At 43.0% G+C, this 19435-nt stretch overlaps 1 protein-coding gene across 1 annotated transcript in view; it reads right to left on the reverse strand.

Annotated features, from left to right (window-relative positions):
- Nucleotides 1-18641, reverse strand: part of SP3 (Sp3 transcription factor) — a 36998-nt gene extending 18357 nt beyond the window's left edge. Inside the window, exons 1-4 of the mRNA XM_082484191.1 lie at nucleotides 18480-18641; nucleotides 18022-18146; nucleotides 17727-17843; nucleotides 6059-7421 (exon numbers count right to left, since the gene is read on the reverse strand). Of these exons, the coding sequence (XP_082340317.1) occupies nucleotides 6059-7421; nucleotides 17727-17843; nucleotides 18022-18146; nucleotides 18480-18486 (1612 nt within the window). The 5' untranslated portion in view covers nucleotides 18487-18641. The remainder of the gene's footprint in view (nucleotides 1-6058; nucleotides 7422-17726; nucleotides 17844-18021; nucleotides 18147-18479) is intronic.
- Between the last annotated feature and the right edge of the window lie 794 nt (nucleotides 18642-19435).

Below are 19435 nucleotides of genomic sequence, written 5' to 3' on the forward strand. Positions count from 1 at the left end.
AAGACAACTCAGGCTAACCTCCTTAACCTTGAAAATCCAAGTTACATCACCAGACACTCAGCATACATGACAGAATATTCACTTAAGAGTAACATACCTACAACAAAGTTTTACCTCACCACCATGGCCTGTACTCTGAGCTGTTTTGCAACACAAAGCAGAAAAGCACATGAAGCATAGACACAGAGGAAGGATGCAACAATTCCATCTTTTCAAGAATTTGAAGAAAAAAATGTAAATCTATTCCATGGCAGTAGATACTGCATTAAAAAAAAATAATCAGACTAACTGAAGTTATGCAAACTTTCTTAAACTTGAAGTGAGATAATTTACTATACGCTGTTACAAGCAATACTGTGAAACACATATAAGCACGGTAGTCTAATTCTTCCACAATTTATTAATTTCCTTTGAAAATGATGAGAAAATAAGGAATGTAATTTAAGCATGTTGAAAACAAACTATTTTCACATAAAGACATATATGGCTATAATTCCTACACTAACAAATTTGTCAGAGTTCCTAATTTTTCATATAAAAAATAAAACAACAGGGGAATTGTTTTTAACTATTTTGATTTTATGACATGAAAACTAAATGCCTCAAATGTAAATGGGATAGCCAAAACCAGATGTTGTCAGATGAAAATACTTACTTAACATCATTGCTTCAGTTTATTTCCTGCATTTTTTAATTCAGTTTCTTAATAACGCCGCTGTCCTGGTTTCGTCTGGGATAGAGTTAATATTCTCATAAGCAGCTGGTACAGTGCTGTGTTTTGGGTTTAGGATGAGAATAGTGTTGATAACATACTAATATTTTAGTTGTTGCCAAGCAGTCAAGGACTTTTCAGCTTCTACTACTGGTCTGCCAACAAGAAGGTGGGGAGCACCAAAGAAGCTGGGAGGGGACACAGCCAGGACAGCTGAATCCAATTGACCAAAGGGATATCCCATACCATATGATGTGACGCTCAGCACATAAAGCTGGGGGAAGAAGAAAGAAGGGGGGATGTTCAGAGTTACAGCATTCTGTCTTCCCAAATAACCGTTACATGTGATGGAGCCCTGCTTTCCTGGAGATGGCTGAACACCTGCCCGCCAATGGCAGGCAGTGAATTAATTCCTTGTTTTGCTTAGCTTGCATGTGTGGCTTTCGCTTTACTTATTAAACAGTCTTTATCTCAACTCACGAGTTTTCTCACTTTTACCCTTCTGATTCTCTCCCCCATCCTGCTGTGGGGGGAGTGAACAAGCGGCCGTGTGGTGCTCAGTTGCTGGCTGGGGCTAAAACACAACAGACCATGCCCTTCTCTCAAAAGCTCGGTATAAAGAATGCCTCAGAAGGAAAAAAACTGCAAAACTGAAAGTAAAATTAATAAGGTTAAAACCTGGAACGTAAAGAGAAAAGGCTAAGTTGTGTAATACTGAAAAACAGCCAAAACTTTTTATAAAGTTCTAGATGCCAGAAGAAAGCTGTGCTTTAAGTAGCATTCTGCACTACCTCCCACAAAAGCATTGAAATATTGAAACAACCATCCCTGCAAGTAAAACCGTAAATGTTCCAATTTTAATTTTGTTTGTTTGGGGGGTTAGACTGTTTTGCCTAACAGATGTTAGGCCAAAGCCTCACAAGGTACCAGCAGATGAAAGGTAAGTTGTGAATTGGGCAACTATTTACCTTGAAAATTGTCTGCCAATTTTTTTGGTCAAATTAAAATAGCTAAATCACTTCAGCATGACAAAGACTTCAGGTCCTGGCAGGAATGGAATGAGGTCCCCACCACAAATAGCCAACCACTCCCACTCTCTATCAGCTGGTATAAGTTGATCAACAGGCAAGACTAAGCTTCAATGGCAGCAGGCAGATGAGTCCATAAGTAGCTGCGTATACTCCTCCTGCAGAGGAGGAGCTGGGAAGAAAGATGTAGAGATGAACACCTCAGTTTCATAGTGGCACTTTGAGTCAACTCAAAGGAATCTCTCTGACTTCATTCCAACTACAGACCAACCTGGAAAACTGTTTGTAGTTTCTTTATTTTTAAATAAATGAATCTTCTGGCTGACTGTGTTTGGGTTGATAAGCAGCAAAGTCCCTTCTCAAGCAAATGCTACTTTCTTTCAGGTCAGTTGCTAGTTTCTTCATATGCTACTGGAATAGTCAAAATAAGTATAAAAAAAAAAAACAAACATCCAGCATCTTAGAAAAAGATAAGCAACCTAGATAAGACCTTGTAAATTTGACTTTTTTCAGGAAATAACCAATCCAAACCTGTGATTCAGTGCATTAATAAATTAGCTGAGACACTATTACAATTAGATTTTGATTAACGCTCTTACGTCTCCTTTGTCTGGACAATGGCATTAGGGGAAAAAAAAGCCCAGTAACTTTAAAATTCTTTCAAATTGACAAAACTTACAGGATCAGAAACATGGAAACCAAGTTGGTACATTTCAGTATTCTGTATTTTTCCAAAAGGAATGTTACTTTATAGGAAATGTTTGAAGAAGAAATCTATAAACTTGCTAGTAAAAACAAATACCTTTCTTGAACAGGTAAGCTCCTAAAGAGTAACAGTGCATGCAATAGCTCTTTTTGTTACACACACCACAGTATTTTATTACAAACTGCCAGCAAAAGGAGTAGACTAGTACAGAACTTTCTCAGGTTTAATTTCCTCTCAAGACCAGAAGTCCAAAGCCAGAGCACAGGTGAGAAAGATCTCTCTTTGCCAGTGTTTAACACTTAGATATTATTTCATGCAGCTTTTTGTGTTGAAAAGCAATGCTGAAGAAAGTTTCAGCTGTGACTGACCAATACCCTTCCCTTCTTCACTGCAAGACAACACTACACACAATGAGGAGGAATATGAGCTCTAATAAACCTTCTAATATAAAACAAGCTCAGCCAAAACTTTTCAGAACAAATTCAGTGCAATGGAAGTCTCTGTGTATGTACACCTGGTAAAGCAGACATTTTGGTAGAAGCATAACTGCTGGACATTTCTCAAAGAAAACTGTACATTTACTGGACAAAGCTATTAGCTTTGTATTACAGTTGTGATTACTTTCCAGTATGTAATCAAAACGTAGGATCTAGGTAAAGACATCTTTTCCTCTCACACACTCATAACAGCAGTAAAGATGTCCTCTGCTGCTTACCTGGACAGTGAGGCTTGGCAGAACATCTCTCACACAATGGACTGTAGCTACCAAAATCCAAAACCTAACCTATGGTTTTCACAGCTACACCACTAACAGAGCAATCTATGTTATTTGGACTTCAGATAATTACCAACCATCTCTGATCCAAGACTAGGAATATGTTCTTTTTATTTTTGCCTCAGGTAGAAAAGTTTTGCTAAATGAAAACAGAAAATACAGCCCGACTGTATTTGTTATGGAAGGAAGTGCATTATCTGGGCTGGGGAGGGAGAAAATATACCCTCTTATCTTGCTTCAAAGCTTGTTGGTAGTTTGCAGAAAAGAGGAATCAAGTAGCCTCTCACCCTTTAGCTTTAACTTCTCTCATTCTGCCATCCCTTCCACATACCTTCCTCTTTCAGTTTAAAACCAAACTGGTTTTCCCTATTTGCAGATCAAAAGAGCAATGTATTTTTGACTGCAAAAACATTTTTTATAATTTCACTATCTGCTTTTAATTGCATATTTGTTCTTCAACCTACGAAAGGGTTCCATACCATATTGTAAGGGGTTATAAATAAGAAGGGGAGGAACATCACTGAAAAAGATCAACTTCGATATAGAGAAAATACCAGACACATATGGAAAAGACACTGAAGGTCAATCAAGATAATTCAGTCTGATTCTGTTCGTTAGAAAGGGTTTCACATTGATCATTACTTTGGAAAAGTGAGTTTCTTGTAACATAAAGGAGGGACCAATTAAATTCTCCCCAAATTTAGGGGATGGCAGTTTTAATACCTTCCAGTCCATTTACTATTCCTAGACAAGTAGGAAGAATGTCACTATAAATCTCCACCCCATCCTTAATATAATCAGGTGTTTATAGCTATTCACTTCAGGCAATAGTTTCTGCTACTTATCTACCGCTTCTGCCTATTTAATCACATTTCATATAACCCATTTACTCTCTTCCCTTCCCATGTGAAATCCCTCACAGGAAAACACATTTAAGGAATGCTTGATGAAACTCTCTTGCATTTTATTATGAAGCCCCATTAAAACACTCTCAAGGACCATCAACAGACAAAGTAATACACACAGCAGGCTCAACTTCCTTTTCATGTGTCTTTTCTTTTGGTTATTCTCTCCTTTTCCTTTCTATCTTTCTTCTCAAGTTTCTGCTATGTTGCCCCACAAGCAATAACATTAGCTACATGATCCTATACCAAATTTAAATCTCAGAAATAAAGAAGTTCTCATCCTTCTTCTATTACATATTAGCCACAGGGCCCTCTTCCCAACAGACAGGTTCTGACATCTGACTTCAGCTGTATTATCATGCACAATGCACACTTTTTGTTACTGATGTCTACACCCACTGTCCTCATCGGTAACAGGGTGTGACAGAGTCAAAACAAGACTTTCTGTGGTCACTGGAAATAGAAAATTTAAGAACCAAGATTACCCAGCAGAGCAAACGCTGTGAGCAGCACATTCATCTATTCAGTGCTGCTGCCTACAAGCCAATGAAGAGCAGGCTTATCTAGGCCTGGGTAACTTCGCCTTAGTAAGTCCATAACATAGAAGTCATCTCCAAAACAAATAGAACTAGAAAACCATTCCACCTTATTATTTCAAATTAAAATTTTAGATTCCAAAGGGAAAACAACCTTCCTGACATAGAATATACCAATATTAGTAACTATGCAAGTTATTATAATCAGGAAGCTCTTGAAACAAGCCAAATTCCTTCCTCCTCTAGGCATTTTTCACTTAACATTGTATTCTTTTCACATGCTTACATAGGCATACAATACAAAACATTTATGTTTTACTTAAACGTTTACGCTTCAGTATCTTAATGAACCAGAGCCCTGGATAACATGATTATAGAAAAACAGCAATTCCCAAGCTACTTTGTGCAACAGTTCCCTCCCAAATTACCTCTACTGCTCACTCTGCCCCTCACAACTAGCCTGGGCACAACTCCACAATGATGAGATTAAACAGCTTCTGGTGCAGCAAAATGTCTTGAACCTCTGCCATCTCTTATTCTTTCTTTTAGGTAGCTATGCCTTGAAATTTGGAAGGCACTGTATCGAATTTACCAAAAATAAATGTCCCTTCCAACTCTAACCATTCTATGATATGATATATATTTTTCTCACATTAAGAAATATTTGTTTTAAAAAAATTGCCTTTCCTCTCTGCTCACAGAGATAAAACACACTGCGAAATTTATCATTAACTGTACATTCTGAAAAATAATGCAAATAAGTAATACAGGAAATTCACATACGTTCTTAAGCACAGCCTCCATTCTTATATTTACATGCTTGTTTCACTTCTGCTTAGGTGAGTTCTGTACACGGTAGTTACACTGATATTAAATCAGTAGGAAACAAATTTACAAAACAGCAGATCAATAACAGCACCTCAGGGGGCCTCAAAATTTTCAGGGGAAAAAATACTGTATCAACAGAAATATTTGGATTTTCCATTAAAAATTCATCTATTCAGGACTGGGAGAATGGGGTATGCTAATGACACTGCTGTCTTAGAAGAGCAGTAGCTGACAGTCAGATTTCCCCCTCCACAATTTAGTATGCAGATCTTCCACATGGTTAAGACTTATAAGCACCGATAAACATTGTATTAGAAGTGCTGTTAATTAGTATGACCAGTTAAGAGTTACAGAAGCCTATACTAAAAGAAGTGAGGTGGGACTATCTTCTACCACTACAGCAGTTTCTAATGGAACAGCAGTTTCAAATAAAATCTATCGTCACCATGTTTAACCCACTGTATTTTGTAGGTGTCTGCAGCAAGACAGCGTTACGATTATCACCATTCAAACCAATCACATGCAATAATAAACAACATTTTTTTTCCAAAAAGAGTAAAATAAATACCTGCAGGACTGCCAGCATTTTCTCCTTGATGCAGCTGAATACCAGCAGAATCTATAGAGTTTACTGTAACTGTCTGTAGATTTGGCAATTGAGCAGTGCTTAGACTAACTGGAGTTGACGTCAATGCCCCACCTGCTGCCACTTGACCAAGAGTGAGAGTCTGCACAGGGGTTAGAGTTATTTGTTGACCAGGTGCATTCTGAATTTGCAAGTTCTGCAAGTTCTGAACTCCTTGCACTTGAAATGTTTGCCAGGTTATCTGCCCAGAAGGGGTCACTGTTTGTGCCTGAATTAAAAAAGTTCCAGGGTTCAGCTGCAGTTGAAGATTTTGAAGAGCCTGTTGAGATATACTTTGACTTGCTTGCACACCGTGGATTGTCTGTTGCGCAATACCTTGTACAATCTGGGCTTGACTGGTTGGCTGCTGAGACTCTTGAAGCTGTATGTGTTGTACAATTGGCTGTGCTGTGGAGACCTGAATATTCTGAGCCTGCGTGTCATCAGAGACTGATGTCTGGATGTAATTTCCCTGAAGATCAGAACTGTGAACTTGGCCACTAGTTGTGGTCAAGTTGTTTGCATTTTGTTCCAATATACTTGAACTGTCTATGGTAACGGGCAATTGTGATGAAGATGACGTTGGCACAAATAAGTCATTATCAGTGGCGGTTTCTGTAATTTCAGGAGAAACTTGCTCACCAGTCCTTTCAGAAGCATCTGAACTATCCATGGCCTGTCCCGTATTTATCAAGTGCCCATCTGCATTAATGCCTGCTGTCATGGTTTGAGAACCACTGCCAAGTCCCAGAGAATCTAGATCAACACTATTGATGGGTACAAAAGTAATATTTCCTGGCAGTCCAAGAGGGACGTTAGCAACTACTTGTGCTTGGCCAGGAAAAGACGAACCGCCAATCGCAACTCCCTGAACCTGGACTTGACCAGACTGTGACAAGATATTCTGAATATTAGCTGAAGGTGTTCCAGAGGCAATGATGGTTTGATTAGAGCCAGGAATGATCTGAATTTGACCAGTTTCTTGATTTATACTGCTATTATCAGAAGAGGCTGCAAAGCCAAGTTGAACCTGCTGACCATCCGCTGTCTGGATCTGGGGTATTACTTGGTATTGTACGTTAGACACTGTACCATTCGACGAATCTGATCCTGGTGCAACAGAAAAGATTTGTTGATTTTGCAAACTCTGAATAGGAAGGACATACTGCCCACTTGAAGTTACTGTGGCAGCACCTGGAATCTGTACTATATTACCAGCTTCATCCTTTATAGTGGCAGGAGCTGCAGACAAGACCTCCCATCTATTTGGAGTTCCTGTTAATTGCACAGAAGCCAAATCCCCTGTCTGAATAAAAAGAAAGACAAAAAAGACAAAATTAAAACAGAAGACATACAGACTATATGCTAGAACAGTCATGCAATTCAACGCTAGAGATTGATACACTATTGGAAAACATGCAGTGCAGCCCATATGAACAACAGCAACTGGATTAGAACTACGAAATACAGATTTTGTAAGTGAGCTAATGCCTAAGTCAGGGTAACCAACCTGTGGTTTGTGAGCTGCATGTGGCTCGCGAGCAGGTCAAATGCAGCTCCTGTGCCACGGCTACGTCAGGTGACCAGCAGCAGGGTTATTCTGGTGTGGGGGCTGCTGGGTAATCCAAATCCCTGGCTGTGGGAAGAAGGGAGCTGGCAGGGGCTGCTGGAGCTGTCATCACCAGGTTAGCCTGGGACTCAGCTACGCTCTTTACCTAGCCCAGCACCTATTGCACAGAAGTGGTGGAATCACCACGAAGCTAGTGTCGCCTGTACGTCCTGGAGCTCCACTGCCTTTTGACTCCGTGTTACATATGGTATAGATGTACGTGTTGTGACTCTCAGCAGTGTGGAGAGTGTTAAGAGCTGACTTAGTCACATGGTTTGAAAGATTGGATAGCTTCAGTTTAAGTTACGCATAATACAAAGTCCTAGTATTTATAAGCTTGTATGAGTTACTCTTTGACCAGGGAAGAGGGCCTCTAAACGAAGGTCTTTTACACTGAAATCACAGTTAGATTAGTCATATGTATCCGCTGGGGGGGTGAGGGGGGGAATCTATTTTCATTAAGTTGGAACAATAGAAAAGGTCAATGTTTCAGAACAGACCCCCAAATAGTTGAAGACAAAAGAACCTAAGGGCTGATGTAGTATCCTTTTGTTTCTTATTCAGCAAAGAAAAGGTAAATTGCACTTACCTTTCCTTACCAAAGCAAGCTTTTTCAGAATAGAGTATTAACAATTAGATTTAACATCCTGCAATGCTTAGCACAGATTTGTGTAGTCAACCAACTTGATACTGTAAATAACCATTAATCTAAAAAAGATGCAGTTAAGTTTCTCCTTATCTGTTTTATGGCACTGCAGTAAACCAATGGAATAGCTTAGTATTTATCAACAAGTAAGTAACTGTCTTATAACTCGTTCAGCTCTGTGAAACAAATTTTGTCTCTTTGGCAGAGTCCACAGGACACAGAAAGAAAAGCTCTAGTTTGTCCTTCTGCACTGACCCTGTGATCAGTCCTAGTAGGGAAGTTACCAGAGCATATCGCAGCTTCCTTCTGATGCTGCGCTCTGACTTTCTTTAGAATAAAACCTGGATATGCAAAATATAGCACACAGTTTATTCTTCTCTAACATGGCATTGAGACTTAGCCAGCCTGAATGAATCCTGCGGCATGCATCTGAGCGAATTTAGTCCGCAGCGTAGGCTGGGACTTTGCTAGTTTCACTTTCTTATCCTATTCTGAGCTGCGACACCAAAATGTTTACACGTACAAGAAAAATACTCTATTTAAGTCTGAGTACTTATTAAAAAAAATAGTTTTACTGTGCTTGGCAAGCTTCATTTCCAATAAGGAAACACACATCTTGGCTCTAAATTCCTCTCAGGAGCTGTACAAATAATAATTGTGAATTAAAAAAAAAGAATGCTAGCCTTCTTTTGCCCTCAAACTTATATATAATCTTTCAGGTAGTTCATTAGTAAATAGATATAGCATCACCAGAACAAAACTAATTTTATGGCACGAATGCTTCAAGGATCAGGAAAAGAAGTAATAGTAATTCCATTTTATTTTCTTTTCCTCTTATACTGATTAGCCTTTTATTCAAAGAACATATTTAAATCCTTTAGTCTTTCAATCTTATAATTTGTGAATTAGAAAAAATTATGCAGTATTCCATATAACACCATCTTGTCCAGAAAAAGGCAAGAAACTACATTTTCCTCTGCTACCACATTAGCTTTATACTCTTGTGTTTAATATTGTTTACTCATAGGTACTGGTTGCCGAAATGCTGCTAAGAAAGTTCAAAACTACCCAATTCACTAGTATAGAAATACTTATTAACTGAAGGTCTTATAAAGTATCAAAAGACCCATAAAAGTCATAGGTAACCACCAGTCAGAAAATACCAAAAGCAAAAATATGACTGTTGCATGTTTAATGTGTGTCATTATGAAATAAATGTGTAATGTAATATGCTGATAGTATCTACTAGAACAAGAGAGAAAGAAAAAGTAATGGGAACCATTACAATTCTGATAAATTCTCACTGATTTACGACTATGTACAAGCAAATGGTGAACCTTTAGGCTGTAACTGGACTGACCTAATACACAGCACTATGTCTATGTCTCCTCCATAGAAGTAGTTCAAAGGGAACCTGTCTCCTTCACAATAGGGAAATGGCCTACATTATTCTTCTCCTCCCTAAACATATGTTGATTTCCATATCACCATTCAATGGCCTTTGACTTTTTCATGTTGGACACACATCTCTCCTCACCTTTTCATGATCTAGTGAAATCTTCCCTCAAATCCTGCTCTGTAAGGGTTTTAGCTCAATACAGCCACTTTTTTTTTTAGCAGATGAACTTGTCAGTCCATGGAGAAGTTCAGGGTAGCCATGCACATATGAAGCTATTGCTACACACAGCACATGAAATGCCTGTTATTCACATGTTGCTTTTACAGCTGGCTATATCAGACACCACCAGATGAATCATGAGGAGGGAGGGGCAAAAAGAGGGCGAGGCTTTCAAGAAGCTATCTGGCAGCTATCAAAACTACTGGTATTAAAGCATGAAAAAATCCTGTATGGTAAAGTATATTCAAGGATGATCTCTAACCTCAGCTGGTGATCAACCTGTCATGACAAGTTTGTTATACCCTTTCTCAAACTCTGTTGAGCTAGTAGGACTTGAACTCCTTTACCTACTAAAAAGAGTAGTAACCTTTCACTGCATCCTCAAGCAAGTAAGCACTGTTGTAGTAACTCAAAGTTTACCACTGATGCATGAGCAACATCTACAGCCCACTCGATTACTGATCTTTACAGTGCAGTCCTACCAGACCAGTTTGTTTGCTGCCCTCTCAGTCATCCGTGAAAAATACTTAGGAGGTAGAGATAAAGCAACAGTTCTTTTCCTTATCAACTGATACTCAGACGGCAGTTCTTTGGAAGCTGCTCCTTTAAGAGAAGGCTGGACGGTTGCAATCCAAAGGCTCTGTGTCAAGAGGAAGGGACAAAGATCTGAGGAAAGTTCAGTGTTAGCACTACTCAGCCAAGAAGGAGAGAACAGGAAGCAACGGGGAGTTCACTGGAAGCAGTATCAGGAAACAAGAGAAACAGACAGGAACAGAGCAAAGAGAGTAGCTGGCACAAGGCGCTGGAAGGATTAAAATCAAATGATACATCCACCTGAAGACTGGTCAAGTACCACCAAAGCGTGGAATCAAGAACGGCTGTTCAGCCTGTCTTTTGATTCTTTAACAAGCCGTGTACAATTTCCAGTGGGTAAGATAAAAGAGATCTCTCTCAGCTGAAATTCTCATCCCTGAAGAATGAAGGGCCATGATAAATAAAAATCTAATAATTGTCTCGTTCAATTTGTTTAAAGAAAATTAAAACAGCATTAGGTCAAATGTGGAAGGAGACAAGAGAAACACATACAGAAGATAAAAATACCTTTAAAAAGTGCATTAAAGCATGTTGAGGGATGGGATTTGGGTCGAAAAAAATAAAATACCCTTCGCAAAGTATAACTGGAAAGGACAGAAGCACCCCTGTAAGAACCGGTATATGTTGAAGGCACCTGCATTTCAACATGTCAAATGTGATCAACTGGACACATACCATTAGCCTTCAGTATTTTTATTGCTAAAGAACTACCAAATGCTTATTTGTGCCAGTCTATTGTGGACTGCTTTTTGCTGCACTTTTCAGAAAGTCACTTTTGCCCCATTTAGTCCTGGAGCAAAAGCATCAGCAAAATGAGCAGAGGTGGACAGATAATGAGTCACGAGCTCCTAAACATTTAAAAATCACATACCTAATGAACAAGATTGGCCACTGCCTCATCCAAATTGTTGTTTTATGAAAGAGTTAGGGCTCTAATGCAGGAGTTTAATACCATGTGTTTACCAAGCTACAGTAAACTATCTGTGCATTCTTAGGTCATTACAAATGTAAGATAAAATGCACTTGCTTCAACTCTTTCATTAAGGTATGAGCTAATACATTCTATCTTGTATTTGACATAGGTTAAAAACATGTTCAACATCAGTCACTGTGGTTCAACTGACACAAAGCTGCTTGTTAAGGCAAATTAATTCTGTAGCATGTTTCAGACTTCTGCCAATGAAGTCACTCAATTCAGAGAAATACATTTGCCCATATCAAAAGTTTAGAGAATCAAAGAATGTTTCAGGGAAAAAGTATTATCTGGGGCTGCTTAAAATGTTATTTTAAAAGACAATTCCAATCTGGTGAAACGTATTTAACATTTAATTGTGTCTCATTTAGGGAACATCTACATATTTTTGCTTGAGATAGACAACTGGACACAAAACTTTAATAGCTCGTTTTTAATCAGCAGAAGTTCTGGACCGGTCTAAATTAAGACAATACAATGTCCGTGGCATTAGTAGAAAAAAGAAAGCTGCAATATTACGGAATGGGACATGGCATCAAGGAGGCATTTTTAACCAGATTGTATGTAACTTCATTTGTTTACTAATTTTTAATCTATATATGTGTATTAATCTCTACATGCATGCCAAATGAGACTTTTGCACAGAAGTTTGTGTAAAATGGTTCATTTTTCTTGTGCCTTCAACTCAGATGCTGAAGGCTCTACCAATCAAGAAGGGCAAGAAAGAGGACCTGGGACCTGAACTTGATCTTTGGGAAGGCAGTGGAGCAAATAACCTTGAAAATAACCTTGGAAAAAAAAAATAAAACAACATTGCAGAAAAAGAAAAAAAGGTGTTCAGAAGTAGTCAGCCTAGACTTAGGAAGACTAAATGATGCTTAATTAACTAACCTGACAACGTTCTGTGATGAGACAACTGGCTTGGTAGATGGGGTTAGGCAGGGGACATTATTTAGCACTAATTTAGTCAGGCTTTTGACTCTGTCCCACATTACATAACAAAAAACTCTCTCTCTCTCTTTTTTTTTTTTTTTTTTTTTTTTTTAATGTATGGGTGATCAAACACTGGAACAGGCTGCCCAGAGAGGTTGCAGAGTCTCCATCCTTGGAGATAGTCAAAACCCACTGGACACAGTCCTGAGCAATCTGCTCTCGTTGACCCTGCTTTGAGCAAGGGTCAACCACCTTACCAGCCTTAACCACTCTATGAAATCTTATACTTTTTACTCATGTTTAAATATCAGAGAGAGAACTTTTTGTTTTATGCTGTCTTTAAATATGGAATTCTTTTTAAAGATATATTTTCTTACTTTCTCTCAAACTGTAAAGAGAAATGAAACATTTTTTTTTTAAGAACATCCTTAAAGCACCAGTAAAAGAACTTCTACACTTGGTTCTGACCCAGCACTAGGAACACATAATTGGAATGCAAAAATCAAGGAACATTTTAAAAGGTGAGCTTCTGGACAGCAGCAGGGGAAACATACTGTTAGGCACTACATTCTACCTGAAACTTCTCTTTTTTTGCAAAAGTATAAAATAGAGAGATGCAAGACAATCCCAGACTGACTTTTCTATGATGGCTGAACACATTTTGGTACATCTGTTCACATCCAGAAACTTACCATCAGGAAGCTATATTATCACACATAAAGGAGAAAATGGATGTCAAAATAACTTTGACCTTCATCAAAACCATCATGTAGGCCAGAGAACTCAGACGTATGGATAACTCTGACACAGGGCATTCAACCATGTTTTTGCCTAGAGGAAAACATGAAATTTAAAATGCCTCCATATTTCTCTATCCTGTCAGCACTATTACGATTTCCACCTAAACTAAGGTTAAGGTAGTTGCATCTCAAATGGTTAAAAGTAATGTTCTGAGGCATAAACAAACTGGAATTACAAATTTTCATTAAGTTCTGTGAAGCATTGATACTCAATTCTAAAGCTCAAGATATGCCAAAATAGTCTTATAACACTTCAACCTTTATTTGTAAAAGATACAAACAAATGCTTTGTCTACAGCAGAGAAACGACACTCATCTGCCCCACATTGCTAATTATTAACCTCTCCAAATGTTTTCCACATATTGTTGGTAAGCAGCAACACAAATAAATCATTCCCCCTTGCTTTTTTTAAAGACTGAAGAACCAGTGCAGCCTGCAGCACAGTAGATGCAACTCCATACCGCAACTGGGGCAGTCATCTGACAGCTCCCATTCTTTGGCAGCTGTCAGAGCCAACAGCTTTCTCAGCCAGCCTGCCACTTTTCTCAGTTCACCCACCTTCCAGTCCTCCCATCCCCCCCACACATCAGTCTTGCGCTGTACCCTCACCTATCCCAGCCATGCCCACCAAAACCATAAGAATGGCCCTTGGGAGCATGATAGTTCAAGCGAGTGTCTTTAACTTTGTGTTGCAATGAAGTAAGGGAACATAAACAACTGGTTATCATCTCAACCTTGTAGCTTCTTAAACAACCATCTGATCGTGCGACGACCATACAACTGACCATCAAGACTCTGTTGGACCTAAATTTTAGAAACTGTTTCCTCTTTTGTTTTCTCCCCTACGCACAGCTCTGCCACCTTCTGCTTTGTTTCTCCTTTTCACTAATGCCAGAATCTTTGCAGATGTTTAAACTGGAATGAAACTAGAGTATTTATAACTAAATGAAAAAGAAACCTAAATATGAAAGTTTACAGTACAATTATTAGTCAGTGTTAAACAGTTAAAAAGCAAGACCCAAACTAAAAACTTCTCAGACTTTAAATTCCCAAGAGAGGGAAAGATATCCAGAGGTCATAACATATGAGCTGTCATTCTAGGTCAGGCAGCAGTGCATATCCCCCAGCAAGGCTTTCATACATACCAGCAGGCAGCAATATTCGAGGGGAAGTTTCCATGGCAAACATTTGAACCAACCATGGATGCAGCAGTATGGCAACCAAGGAAAAGATTCTCAGGTAAGAAAGCCACAAACTCAAGGCCATCTACATTAAAACCAAGCACCAGCAGGCAAAACACAAAGCACTGGTGTTGGATGATCGTAGGCAGAATAAATCACAGTGTCAAAGCCTAAGCTGAAAGACTGCAATTTCCATCAATGCACAAAAGAGATCAGCAGTAATGCCTGCTAGTATTTTGTCATCCAAAAGTAAATATAGCTCTAACCAGAATCCTGGGCCGAGCTGAAAACCCTGTGGACTAGAGACAGCCTGCCCCATTCATTGACAGGATGGGAGAAGAGGGTTGAGTTTAGTTCTGTCAACTTTTTCACCTGCTTTCCATACCAAGCAATTGCCACGTTCATTAGTCTTTTTATTTCCACACTCATCCTTTCAGTGGCACAAAAGTGGCATCCACTCAAACAGCAGGCATGGATTCAGATACCAACATAGAACCATAGAATAATTTCAGTTGGAAAGGACCTCTGAAGGTCATCTGGGCTCAAAGCAGGGCCAACCAGATCACAGTAAACACAATCACGTTTGCTCCAGCTCTTCCCCAAATCTCCAACACACAATATTCCCTGCTTTCCTATGGGAGTTTTGCTGTTGCTTTTAAATCATGCTCCTGGTCTCTCGGGGAACAGCTGCAGCATACCATTTCAGCCAGGAAAGCAGCGTGCAGTAACTGGCTAGCCTAGCATACTGGCTCCAGCCCTGTCAGTTCCTACCAAGCAAACATCAGTAAAGCAGTAACAAAATAACCTCAAAAACACAGCACTACTATCCTTATACATGCAAGCTCTTCAAATGCTTCTGAAAGGAAACGCCTAATTTAACTTCTACTATCCATATATATAGCTTGGTAGATCTACCAGACATTCAGCAGTCAGAACTGCAGTCTGGGTACGGAAGATACTGGGAAAGGACTGCCTCCCCATAGCTACATTAGGCACCATCACTCATAAACAGATACCAAACTGATTCATCTATACTCCTGGGAAAGGGATGAGCATCACAAACCCCAGGAAGACAATATGTCTGTGTCCATGCATATAGATTTCATTTTCCATCCACCTACAATTTAAGCCCTTTTAGCTCGTTCCTCCCTCTTCCACCCCCCCAATAAGATACACTCAGGGGACCAGAAAAAGAAAAAAAACCAAAACTTTATTGCACTAAATCCCTTTCAGCATTCTATTTTTCACACAGAATATATTTCAGGGACTTCAGTCCCTCCCTTCGCTTTACTAAGGTCATCTTAATGAACTCCAGTGTCTAGTTCAGCCACTGTAGGTATCTCCTCCAATTTATATTTAGTTTCCACCCAAAATATTCTGAATCATTCAAGAGCTATGTTGTAGGAGTGTAAAAATTAACAGAATCCTATAACCTAACTCCCAGCAGATATGTAGGAGGGGCCTATCTGCATGTATGAAAAGTAGTGAGTGAGTTTATATTCATATTTAGTTTTAACTAAGTTTTTGGCTCCTCTTGAATTGCTTCCACCTTGCCCTGAAAAGCCCCTTATATGTAAACATAACAACAGATGAATTTAACAGGAATAAAGAAGTACTATTTCAAAACTGCTTTGCCAATTTTGAACTATCAGGAACCATTTGTCCTGTACCAGCACTCTAGCACCCTGTCGGACCTAGCACTGCTCATGCTAAGAGATCAGCCCATTCTCAAGATGCACAATTCCAGCTTTAAAATAAGAACATCCTTAAGGTGGATATAGGAAAGCAAGCTATCATTCACTTTTCAATGTGTATGTTTATGCAAGAGACAGATCCAACATTCCACTTTTCAGCACTGTATGCATCTGGTATTACGACACAAATTTTGGAGGTATCAGGCACCTAATGTCTAGAAAGGTGTGCAAAAGTATACTGCTTCAGAAAATAAACAGGTTCAGCAGAAAGGACACTTGAAAGGGGGTCAGGATCTTAATACATTTTCAAGCTCTGTCATTAGTCTACAACCTGCTGCATGACCTCAGACAACTATTTTGCTGCAGCTTCCCTTTATGTAAAGTAAGCTGAAAAGTACAGATGAAAAGTATTTTAAAGTGTAGCACTCGACCATTTAGTAAACTTAACATTTTAACATTCATTAAAAGTTTGCCAAAGCCATTTCATCCACCACTATAACACTTTGAAGTTTTTCCTATTTGCAGAATCCTAAAAACATACAAGGCTGTTCTACAGCAAGCTTAAAAAACAAGGCTCACTTTAAAGGCAAAAAAAGGAGCTTTTTTCACTTGTTTTAAAGCCCTTTTTGTAACAAAAAAAAAAAAAATCAGAGGTAATATATGCAATTTCCCAAAGACTAAGGCCAAAAAATACTTCATCATGCCATTTTAAAAGGTATTTTGGAACTCCCTTTTAATATACCGATATTTTTAGGTATCAGATATTTAGAAATGCCCCATGTCTTTCAACTTTAGGAGCATAAGTCAAGAGGAGAGTTTAGCTAGACCAATTATGCAACGTACGAGTTTCCATTAGGCTTTTGTAATGGAGACGGTTAAACTAGCTTCAACAAGAATACATTTCTAGTCCACAAGATCCATCTCATCGCACAAGGTCCCAAGGTCATCAAGGCTCCTTTCAGAGCCGACAGCGCATGGGAGAGATAAGGTCAGAAATTCAGTCTGCAAAACGCGGGACCGCATGATAACTGCGCCCAGAAAAACCAGCGTCGCTACAGGAAGCAGCGTTCCACCACCGCGTTCGCTTCTAAACAGCCATTTTACTTCTAACTACATCCTTCCCTACAGCCAGCCTTCATTTTGTGCTCCTGCCCGGGTGCGCGGTTCCGGGCCGAGAGCTAAGGAGAGGATACCGGGGGTGCGCTCAGGTGGAGGTGAGATGCCTCCCAGCCTCGCCGGGTGCCGAGCGAGCCGCTCCGATGCCAGGGCCGGGGGAGGAAGGTTTCCCGCCTCCCCCCATTTTTGAAAGTAAATGAAGGCGCCGCTCCCAATGGCGGGGGAGGGGGGGAGCTTGGCTCCCTCCTCCTCCCGGGAGCCCGGCTCCTCCTGGAGAGGCAGGGGAGCCCGGGGACCCCTCTCCTGGCAGGTCGGCCCTGCTATCGTCCCTCCCCCCGGGCGGGCAGTGCCGTGTGTCCCGTCCCTCCCCCCGGGCGGGCGGGCTGGCTGGCTGTGCTGTCTCTCCCCCCGGCAGGCCGTGCGAGAGCGGCGGGGCGGGCACTCACCGCTCCGGCAGAGTGAGAGGCAGCGGCGGCGGCGGCGGCCTCATCCTCCTCCGGCGACGGCGGGCCGATCTTGCTGCAGGTGGCCGCCAGCAGAGCGAGCGGTGACGGCTGAGCGTCCTACCCACAATGGGCGGGTTCAGGGAGAGAAAGTGGGTGGCGGTTAGTGCGGGACAGCGACCGGGCTCCTCGCAGACGCGCACACAGGAAGCGGCGGCGGCGGCACCGGCTCCCGCACCCGCTCACAACGTGTCACCCGGGGGAGGGGGGGAAGGGGCCCGGCCGGGCCTGCGCTTACCTGGGGGGCGGCCGCCCCGGCGGAGGCCGAGGCGGCGCCGTTGCCGTGCTGGAGATACTCGCTGTGGCTGCTGCTGTCCACGTCTAAGGCAGCCATTTCCTCTTGTTTCACGGGCTTCTCGGGAGCTGCGGGCACAGCGGGGAGGGGGAGGGGAGAGTCACTGACGGGAGCGATCACCCCCCTCCCTCCCTCTCCCTCCCTCCCTCTCCCCCCCCCTAACCCCAGCGCTCCCCCCGCCCTCCCGCACGGAGCCCTCCTCCTCCTCCTCCTCCTCCTCCCCGTGCTGCTGCCCCTGCCCCTCTTCTCCCTCCTCCCCCTGCTCCTCCTGCTGCTGCTCTCAGTGCCGCTCTCGCCTCGCTCGCACACGGACGCTCCGGGGCCGGAGCGGGGAAGCGCAGGGCCGGAGCAGGAGCAGAAGCAGGGAGCCCCGCGGGGCGGCTCGGTCGGTGCGTACGTACCGGTCATGGTGTGAGTGCGAGCGGCCGGCTGGCTGGCTGGCTGGGCGGGAGGCAGGCAGGCAAGGCTGGCTGGCTCGCACACAGGCCCTGCTGGCTGGGGCTAGGCGGCTGCCGCCGGGGACATGCTTATTGTGCTCACGGGCTGAAGCGGCGGCGGCGGCCCGAGCCTACTCCGGGTTTTTTTTTCCTATTTTGATTGACGGTGCGGGAAAGCCGAAAGGTGGGGCTTGCAGCGGGAGAGGGGGCCCGGCCGACACCGCCGCCCGCCCGCCCGCCTGCCAGCCCGGAACTCCCGCCTACGCCCGCGCGCGCGTCCTCATTGGCTGCGCCTCGCCGTCGCTGCCGCTCGCACTGGCCGCCCGGCCTGCCAGTCACCCGCCAGGGGCGGGGGGGGCGCCCCATGCCGAGGCGGCTTCCTGTTTGCCAGGGCTTGTGCGAGGAACAATGAGCGGGAGCCGCCGAGGGCCCGCGGCCTGCTCCGGCCCGGGCCCGCGCGGCCCCCGCGCCGCGGGGAGGCGGCCCCGCCGCCGTGCCGGGGCGAGGCGGCCCGCGGGGCCTGGCTGCCCGCCCGCGCCGCAGGGGTCAGGCGCAGAGGCACAGCTGCGCGGCGGCGCTCTCCCCTGTTGTCCCCCCCCCTCATCCCCTCCCCCCCCAACCCAACCCCGTCCCCCCGCCGCGCAGGCGGCGCGGTGCGCGTGTGCCCGGGAGGCGCCGGGCTGGAGCCGCGCTGGTTTGAAATCTCCCTGGCGGGGGTGTCACTCAGGGCTGGCGACAGCCGCGGCGGCCGAGCAGCCAGCCCCGCCGCGCTTTGTCCCCGCCGGCGCTAAGATGTCGGCGCGCCGTCCCCAGGGGAGCCGGCCCGCCCGGGCAGGCCCTGCCTGGCGGCGGCCCCGCACCGCCGCCGGGTTGCCGGAGCCGGCGGGGCAGGCCGCCCCCCTCCTGCGGGACGGGGGATC

This window comes from Vanellus vanellus, assembly GCF_965231255.1.
Source record: "Vanellus vanellus genome assembly, chromosome: 5".
Lineage (NCBI taxonomy): Eukaryota > Metazoa > Chordata > Aves > Charadriiformes > Charadriidae > Vanellus > Vanellus vanellus.